The sequence below is a fragment of the Laccaria bicolor genome, genomic scaffold (genome assembly GCF_000143565.1).
Source record: "Laccaria bicolor S238N-H82 LACBIscaffold_5 genomic scaffold, whole genome shotgun sequence".
Classification (NCBI taxonomy): domain Eukaryota; kingdom Fungi; phylum Basidiomycota; class Agaricomycetes; order Agaricales; family Hydnangiaceae; genus Laccaria; species Laccaria bicolor.
Genome location: NW_001889876.1, coordinates 1385858 through 1394815, shown reverse-complemented (window position 1 = coordinate 1394815; position 8958 = coordinate 1385858). Strand labels below are relative to the sequence as shown.

General features: G+C 47.2%; 4 protein-coding genes across 4 annotated transcripts in view; 2 read left to right on the top strand and 2 right to left on the bottom strand.

Moving 5' to 3' along the window:
- The window catches only part of LACBIDRAFT_324274 (uncharacterized protein), a gene marked incomplete at both ends in the record, with an annotated part of 3300 nt that extends 2727 nt beyond the window's left edge, over nucleotides 1–573 (bottom strand). The window contains 2 exons of the mRNA XM_001877460.1: nucleotides 8–463; nucleotides 532–573. Of these exons, the coding sequence (XP_001877495.1) occupies nucleotides 8–463; nucleotides 532–573 (498 nt within the window). The remainder of the gene's footprint in view (nucleotides 1–7; nucleotides 464–531) is intronic.
- A 641-nt stretch (nucleotides 574–1214) lies between these two features.
- Nucleotides 1215–1955, bottom strand: LACBIDRAFT_313980 (uncharacterized protein; the record flags this gene model as incomplete). Its single annotated transcript, XM_001877459.1, has 4 exons — nucleotides 1215–1370; nucleotides 1419–1526; nucleotides 1581–1786; nucleotides 1841–1955. 4 exons carry the CDS (start codon nucleotides 1953–1955, stop codon nucleotides 1215–1217), a joined length of 585 nt encoding a protein of 194 aa, XP_001877494.1.
- Nucleotides 1956–2246: 291 nt separating this feature from the next.
- Nucleotides 2247–3191, top strand: LACBIDRAFT_324272 (uncharacterized protein; the record flags this gene model as incomplete). Its single annotated transcript, XM_001877831.1, has 3 exons — nucleotides 2247–2755; nucleotides 2780–2915; nucleotides 2970–3191. The coding sequence occupies 3 exons, from the start codon at nucleotides 2247–2249 to the stop codon at nucleotides 3189–3191; spliced, it is 867 nt and encodes a 288-aa protein (XP_001877866.1).
- An 800-nt stretch (nucleotides 3192–3991) lies between these two features.
- LACBIDRAFT_324271 (uncharacterized protein) lies at nucleotides 3992–6071 on the top strand (the record flags this gene model as incomplete). The annotated part of the gene is made up of 5 exons (XM_001877830.1): nucleotides 3992–5060; nucleotides 5087–5102; nucleotides 5164–5344; nucleotides 5439–5661; nucleotides 5722–6071. 5 exons carry the CDS (start codon nucleotides 3992–3994, stop codon nucleotides 6069–6071), a joined length of 1839 nt encoding a protein of 612 aa, XP_001877865.1.
- Between the last annotated feature and the right edge of the window lie 2887 nt (nucleotides 6072–8958).

The window sequence follows — 8958 nt, the reverse complement described above, 5'->3', positions numbered from 1 at the left end:
GACTCACCTGGGCTCGTCGTTGCCCATTTCCGTTGACGCAAGCGGAATCCTCCGTGCGTGGGCGCGCGTCTTCGTCCGTGGGCGTGCGTCGTCGTCGGTCGTGGGTGGTGGGCTGTATTGGCGTCCGTGGGGGTGGGTTGCCGTTTTGTTCGTCTTCGCGTTTGCGTTTGCGTTGCGCTCGTGGGTGTTCGTTGTCATGCGTGGGTGTTCGTTGTCGTGTCGTGGGCGCTCGTGGGCAGTCGTTGTCGTGGGCGGGCAGTGGGGTCGTGTCGTCGTCTTCGTCTGCTGGGCGTCCGTTTTCGTTTGCGTGCGGTTGCGGCTCGTTTGGTTGTCGTGTCGTGGGCGTTCGGTGTCGTGTCTGGGCGCTCGTGGGCAGTGGGGGTCGTGTGGGGTGGTGTGCGTCGTTTGTGGGTGGGCGGGCTCGTCGGTTGTCGTGTCCGTCCGTCGTTTCGTTGCCACGTCGCTGACCGTGACGTGGCACCTGGTTTGTTGTCAAAAGGTGGACTGGGAGGGGTTACCCAGTCCACTTACCTGGGCTGCAGTCGAGGCGGAACGTCCATTGACGTTCCGCATGGTTGTCGTCGCCTCCCATCCGTGTGACGTGGCGTTGCCACGTCGTGTGGCTCTTGCAATGGCGGGGTCGTTGTTGACGACGTTGCGTGTCGTCGTGCACCGTCAGCGTGGTCGTCGTCGTCAGTGAGGTCGTCGTCGTGGTCGTGGTCGACGTCGATGTCGCGGGCGGTCGTCGTGGCTTGAAATGGTGGGGTGGATGGTGATGGTGATGGTGGAAGGAAGAAACGACGTGGCATTGGCAATGCGTCGTGTCACGTTTGAGACGCCACATGACAAAAGGCGGTATATACATACCTTTACTTTAGCATATAATAATGCCTTTGTGGCTCAGTTGGTTTGAGCACTGTTAATATTGACAAGGTCAAGAGTTCAATTCCTGTAGATGTAAAATTTCTATTTTTACTTAAATATAGTAAGGACACTATAAATACTGTATTCTAATGGTATAATGGTCATCCATGGAATCCATGTGGACTGCTCCATGGAATCCAAGGTGGATATGCCTGCATTCCATGTGGAATCCAATGGAATCCATATGGAGTGGTGTTGGAGTCCATATGGAATTAATCATTCCATGACCATTCCATGGTCATTCCATATGGAATCCATGAGGTCTATGGAATAAGGAAATGGCTGGGTCCTCAGCAAACATTGATTCCATGGATTCCATATGGAATTATCCATGGATTCCATGGATTCCACATGGATTCCATACGGAATAACCCGGGGAAGGTAAAGACCTCAGGTTGACTGCTGACCCGTTGAACAAGGTTCTTTGATGGTCCCCCCATTGGTACCTATGTAATGTGTAGCATAGAAATTGAGAGCAGGCATATGTTACATACTTTGAAGGAGGGGCTGAAATTTTCTTTATCAATTGGAACACAATGAGTCAGCAGGCGACCATCACACACAGATGTTTTGATGATCAGCTGAAGAGTGACTGATGTGAACTAGATTGAATAATTTAGTACGAGAAAAAGATAACACTGCAGAAAGAAATTGACCCCTTGACCATGCGCGGCAGGCTGGTTTTCGTCATCCTCGGACTCTGGTTCCAAGCCATCAGCATTGGCAGCTGCTGAAGGAGGTGCTGGAGCTTGTATCAGGATTGCCTGATAGCCCATGATTGCTTCCTGTGCTTGATGAGCACAGAGGGCTTGAGTGTATGCCTTGTCTTTGGCTGATGCCTGCTTGAGAGCCTTGTTGGTATCTGAACAAATGTTGAACCCAATGATTAATAATATATACAAGAAGTTTTACTTACCCAGCTGTTGTTGCTTCGATGATAGAGTGCGAGCACGTCCAGAAGAAGTTGATTCAACCACAACAGGGGGGGCTGAAGTGGTTTTCAGAGTGGACGTGCATAGACAAGGAGGCATATTGAGTAAAAAAACTGTGATGAAAGAGAGTAGAAGGGGAAAGAGCATGCTAATTTTTAGAAGATGAGGCAAGACAACATGGTGGTTTGAGTTTAAATAGGAGCGGGAGGTGGCAGTGTAGACTTTTCAACATCAACAAAGATGTGATTTCAGCAATGCGTCAGTAACGTGATTGGTAGCAATGTGTAACAGGGCAGAGGGTAACGGGGGCGGAGAGTCAATGTGTGAGACACCTAAGGATCAGCGTTAGCTCCAATTTTAATCTGTCCATCAAGAGCACGTACTGCAAACATGCCTCCCCGCCAAACCCACTTGAGAAAGACGACAAGGGTCCATGAGGATCCGCCTGAGCCAATTATCACTTTCTGTGGATTTTGTCAAAAGGGCCCCTTTCCAAGTCTCGCAGGGCTAAAAAGGCACATTAACAATACACCAAACTGTCATCATGCACGTCAAGCCGAGTTTGGCCAGTATGCCGCGAGCATTTGGGATGACATACCTGCACCACCAGCTGGAGAACAAGTCGCAGAATCTTCTGGGACAAATAATGAAGGCGCTCCCACCCCAGCTGAACATCCTGTTGAAGACGAGCCAGAAGTTGTTTTCCAGCTGGACCAAGACCTCGACAACATGGATGACTTTGTTCTTGAACCACCAGAACCTCATGTTCCGGATGCACTGCCAAGAAGGTCAGAACGAGTGACAGTTGAGGAAGTTCCAGATGAAGATAACCCACTCCACGACAATGTCCGCTATGTCGAAGACTTTCCCAAGGCTGCAAAAGCAGGCGCTACATGGGGGTGAGGCACTACAATGTTTGAGAGAATACGCCGGGAGCAAGAGACAGAGGGTGATCCGATATGGGGACCATTCGCGGATGAAGCTGAATGGCAGTTAGCGCAGTGGTTACTGCAAAATGTGGGGCAAAAGCAGGTGGATGCTTACCTGAAGCTTCCTATTGTACGTTTTTTGTGTGAACATTTACGTTGATCTCTGATGGAGTCTGTGTAATAGATGTGTGATCGAATGCAGCCATCTTACAAGAATAACCGAGATTTCTTGAAGAAGCTTGATGCATTGCCCACTCGCAGGGATCTGTGGACATGTGAGATCATTACTGCACCAGGAAACTGCATCAATGATGATGGGAAGCCAATGCCTGCTGAGAAACTCGAGCTTTGGCATCAAAATCCTGTTGAAGTCGTGAAGGACTTAATGAGCAATGAGAGTCTCTGAGAGGCTCTACACTATGCACCTGAACAAGTTTTCAAAGATAAGGAGGGGACTAACCAGGTGTTTGATGAGACGTGGACAGCTGAGTGGTGGTGAGAAATTCAGGTATTTCAGTCCATCACAATGAGCTGTCATTCACATGTTGAACATTTTCCAGAAAATGTTACCTGTTGGATCGACAGTCGCAGCGCTCATTATATCAACTGATAAAATTAGTGTTTGAAAGTCCGGTTCGGTCCAGTTTTTTGATGCCCATGGGCGTTAACCGTAACTGTAACCGGTCTGCCTTTTCCCCAGAAGTCAAAAGACCAGACCGGACCGCAAAAAGACCGCAGACCGCGGTTTTTTGCGGTCTATAGACCGGTTTCGGTCTGCATCAGTTTTAACCGGTTTATGACCGGTCTTTAGGCCAATATTTTAAAATTATGAATCGGTAGATTTATTAACATCTCTAATAGCTTCAAAACGAGCCCAATAACGTTAAATTCCGTTAGGAATTGGTGCTTCTATAAAATAAGTCTGGTACATCTATTATTCCCAAAAGTAATTTACATTTTAATTCATATCTCTCTCGTTTTTTTACCAAATCGTACGTTCTTGGGTGCGTTTTAAAGGGTATTTAAGGGGCTACAAAAGACCGGTCCAAACCGGTCAAGACCGGTTCACGTTAACCGGTTTTTTTGCGGTCTTTACATTTCAAAAATAAAAGACCGTAACCGCAGGTCCGGTCTTTTGCGGTCTTGGTCCGGTCTGGTTACGGTCTTTTTCCAGTCATAAGACCGGACTTCCAAACACTAGATAAAATGCACCTGACCAATTTTCGAGGGGACAAGAAGGCATGGCTGGTCTATCTTACCATTGGGAATATCGATAAGGAAAAGTGGCGCAAGCCTAGTGCACATGCGACTGTTCTGATTGGGTACCTACCCATCACCAAATTGGATAATTATACAGAGGCTGCCCGCTCTCAGGAGGATTATCGGTTGTTTCATTACTGCATGAAGAATATTTTAGCACTGCTTATTGATGCTGGGAATAACGGAGTATACGTTACCTGCACAGATGGTTTTGTCTGCCATGTCTACCCACTCCTGGCTGTGTATGTTGCCGATTTCCCTGAACAGTGCCTGGTGGCAGCTTGTAAAGAGAGCTACTGCCCGAGATGTTGGGTGTTACCTGGAGAAAGGGGGATGTTTGTGGAATCATTGTTACGCGACAAAGAAAGGACAAAGGTCATACTTTCTCACAAGAAGTCTGGTCGGCGGGTTCCTGAATTTAATGATGAAGGGATTCATCCAGTCTGGGAACCATTCTGGGTGGATCTCCCTCATACCGATATCTTCTCCTGCTTTACGCCAGACCTACTCCATCAGCTTCACAAAGGGATGTTCCATGACCACCTCGTGAAATGGTGCACTGAGATAGTGGGGGAAGCTGAACTGGATGACCGATATCAGAGCAAGCCAGGGTACCCAGGGCTTTGGCACTTCAAGAATAGGATATCGAATGTTTCGCAATGGACTGGCACCAAGCACAAGGAGATGCAGCATGTGTTCGTGGGCCTTCTTGTTGGCGCCATTCAGCCACATGTTTTACAAACTGCAAGGGCCGTGATTGATTTCATCTACTATGCTTGGTTACAGGTACACACCTCGGAAACCTTGAACGTGCTCCAAGATGTGTTGAAGACCTTTCATGACAACAAAGAAATTTTAATACGAGAAGGTGTTCGAGAGCATTTCAACATACCAAAACTTCATCAGATGATGCACTACCTTGCCTCCATCAAGTCACGTGGATCTGCCGGCAGATACAATATGGAGTGGTCAGAAAGGCTTCACATTGACTTTGCGAAGGAGGGTTATTGGGCAAGTAATAAGCGTGACTTCATACAACAGATGGCGACATGGTTGGGTAGGTGGGAAGCAACAGCACGTTTTGGACAGTATCTCGATTGGCTGTTGCAATGCGAAAGCCAGGAAGAGCTGGACAGTGAGGACCTCAATGACAATGATGTGGATGAAAGTGGTCATGAGAAAGTTGGCCATGGCAGTGCCAGCCACACTGATGTAGTCGATGACAATGACGACAAAGTCTCATCCCACTCTGGTTTACCTGCCACCCATCTCCTTGCGGTCAACCCTGGCTTTCGTCAGGTGAAGCTCAAGGACATCGTCACCCAATTCCACGCCAGACTTCCTTACTTCGGTCACTAGATTTATCCGACGCGCACATCCACCTCCTGAACAGCCAACCCTTCCAAACACAACTGACATGTTCGACATCTACAAACAGCTTTCAATTCATTTAAAGGACCTTGCTGCTGTTGGATGTGTTGGCACCTTGCAACAGATCCGTGCAATGCCACTTACTCTGGGGCGGAAACACGACTCACCTGAAAACTTCGACACCGTTCTTGTCAGGAGTGAAAGTGAGAAGGGAAACCAGGCCACCAAGGGCACATGCTTAGAAGGTACGTCAATCACCTATTACATGCTAAGACTTTATCTTATTCATACCTATCTACCCACAGGACTTCGGGTAGCACAGATGCGAGTAATTTTTACTCTCCCAGATCACTTGCGTCGTGACCACTCCCTTCCACAATACCTTGCCTATATTGAATGGTTCAACCTGCTGCGATCCCCCAATCCTGACTCAGGCCTCCACTTTGTTACTCGCTCTTCCCACCACAATCAGCCCATTTCTGAGGTTGTGCCCCTTTGTGACGTCGTCTTAGGCTGCCATCTCATTCCAAAATTCGGCACCAAGTTCTCTCCTGCCAAGTGGAATCACCTCGAAATCCTCGACAATTGGAAAACCTTTTCTCTCAACAAATATATTGATCTAGCTATGTTTTACGAGCACCAAGTCTTTCACTAACCGAGGATGTCATTTGACTTCGACCATTCCATGTTGATGACATCATTGAGACTTTTGGTACTATACCCGACTTCAGATTGACCTCTCTGTGATGATGTATATTATTGTAGCCTATATATCTTTCCATGCTCTAAATCCAACTAAATGTACCTACCATACCCTACAGAGGTTAGCGGCGACCTACAATGACCTATGAGAGCTACATAGTCTACGTAAATAAGGCCAATCTATCACGTCAGACTGTTTTCCTGATGAAGAAGATGAGAGTTGGAAGGCCACCCATTTGCCACTGATGATAATACTGATACCCCACAATGTGGAGGCATCAACATACAACCCGAGGTCTGATAAAGGGTCAAGAGGGCGAAGAGACCAATATACCCCTGTCAAAGTGAGCTTCACTAACCACCACTTCAAGTCAGTGATTAGTGAGTGCAGGGAATACTTCGTAAGGAACTCGTCACCATGGAAGGTAGATGCAAAGTTAGAAAGGGATGGGAGATGGGAACGACCATCAAGGTAAACGAAGGTGATGTGACAAAGAGAGCCATGAATCTTTTCAACATTGCATAAGTGGCAAGGTCGACCTTCAAAGTCAATGAGAAATTGGAGAACACACTGATGGAATTTGTTTCTCTTTCCCTCCAGAAGGCTAACACGCTTCTGAGGAATGTCCCAAAGAAACCCAATGAAGGTTGTCACGAAGGAAAACCGTTCATCTCCCTTCTTGTCATGCCAAGGTACTCCCAGGGAAGAAATGTGGCGAAGCATCTCATCCTGATCATAGTCATAGTGAAAGTCACCATCAACGAAAGGACCAGATGGTGAAGGGAATCAGAAAGCCTTCAAATCATCCTCGTACTTCAGCACTGGGAAGACCCCTTCTGCTCGCCAGATGTCGACAATGGCATTTGCAATCATACCAGCATTGCTGCTGGCACATGCGGCCTCAAAGGGGTGAGTGTGATTGATGAAGAAATCATCAAAAGGTCCTTGGATGATGAGCCAAGGCTTGTGGGAAGGAAGAACCGGACAGGTGCAATGGAACTTTTTAATATCAAAAGTGCACGCCTATGTTCCAGGAGGTGCATGAGAGATCTGTACAGGAATCAAAGACATGAGTGAGATACACAGGAGGTGAGGAATAGATCAAACAAGAAGATGAGAGAGAAGGCATGTGCATGATATGGTATGAAAGATAAATGCCGATGACAACTCCAAAGATAATACAGAAAACATTATCACACCCAACGTGAGCGAGAGGATCATCACACTGGACGCATGAAAGAGGGTCATCACACTCAATGTGTGGGAGAGGAGTCATCACGCTCAACGCGTGGGAGATGATAATCATCATGTCAGAGACACAGAACAGGAAAGATGATATGAGAGGACAGGTAACTTGCACAGAGCAAAAATACCCAAAGAGCGACTGGACGAGAGGCCAGTGCTAATAAAGAAGACATCTCCATGCATGAAACACAAAGGAGATGTGTAACGGAAAGGAAGAAAGGTGGGGGAAAGAATGGAAAGAAAGGTTGCTCACAATATCCGCAACTTTAGATGTGGTGTCGAAACACGTAGGAAATTCATCCTTATGGATGTATGAGTTGACTGACACATGATGTTTGGAAGCCTTGGAAAGGTGTTGACAAACTCTAAGCTTGTCAGGCACCCCAGGTTCTTGCAGTTGAACAGAAACAATAAGGGATGATGATTGGAATGGGCCATGCAGAATCCGCTCTACCCCTTCCTGAGAAAAGGGGCCAGAAAGCCTGCTGGACTTGACTTCTTTAGTGAGGTAGTCAGAGACGGTGTCAGGGTAAGAGAGGATGGAGGGGTTATTAGGCATGATGATGGTTTGGGGAAGTGGAGGCATGTGCCCAATGGGAAAGCTGAAGCGCAGATTGAAGGGAAGTAGAGGATAACTGTGGAAAAGGTTGTGTTTGTGCAATAAGAAATCGAAGGCATCAGGATTGTATGGGTGCAGGATTCTGTGAAAAAGCAAAGACTTGTCTGAAGAGGTGCTGGGCAAAGAGGGGCAAGGAATGATGGAAGCTGAGAAATCAGAGTAAGAAAGGGGAAGCGAAAGCGACACCTGAAGAAACACATCAGTTTGAGGGTCAGGAACGGCAAGTCCATGAGAAGGCGTGATGGCACTTGCTGCCACAGAAGGAGCAGAGGTGGGCACATTCATCTTTATGAGAACATGGGTGCCCTTGGTCACCTCTGAGATTCCAGCTAATGCAAATGACCCAATTATCAGGAGTGAGGAGGTTGTGGTCACTGTACTTTGACCATATGGCCTTTCCGTCTGATTTGAACTTGATGACTGTGATGCTGTCAGCATGTTGGGTTGCATCGTGGCCTTGCTCAGTGCAGATAAGGCAGTTGGGTGTCGAGGAGGAAGATCTGCTGCTGCCTGATTGAAAGAGCTGAGAAGCCTGAGGATGTGGCTGAGAAGAGCGAGTGGCAGGTCGTGGCATGGGTTTTCCAAATGTCACACTGAAAGGAGTCTTGGTGGGTTCAGAGCCCATCATCCCATGAATGTCAGCCATCATTTCGCACTGCTTCTCGGAAAGCTTGTAAGCTTGATAGTAATGAGAAGCGTCGAATGCGCCATATTTTACCCAATGTTCTTTCTGGAATTTCAGCTCATCAGATTTCCAAGCATCGTAAAGTTCATCTTTAGTGTCCTGGGCAGTGTAGAAGCAAAAATGGTCATTGTACCAATTGCTATGAGCTTTGCCAGTGCCTTCTTCATCCTGTTCTTTTTGAAAAAGATACATATTGCCAGCAGCTTCCATCCACTGGCTACAAGATAAAGAGAGTTCCTTCCCAAAACACACAGAGAGTTTTTCAATGTCAAGAATAACAGTACCCTTTG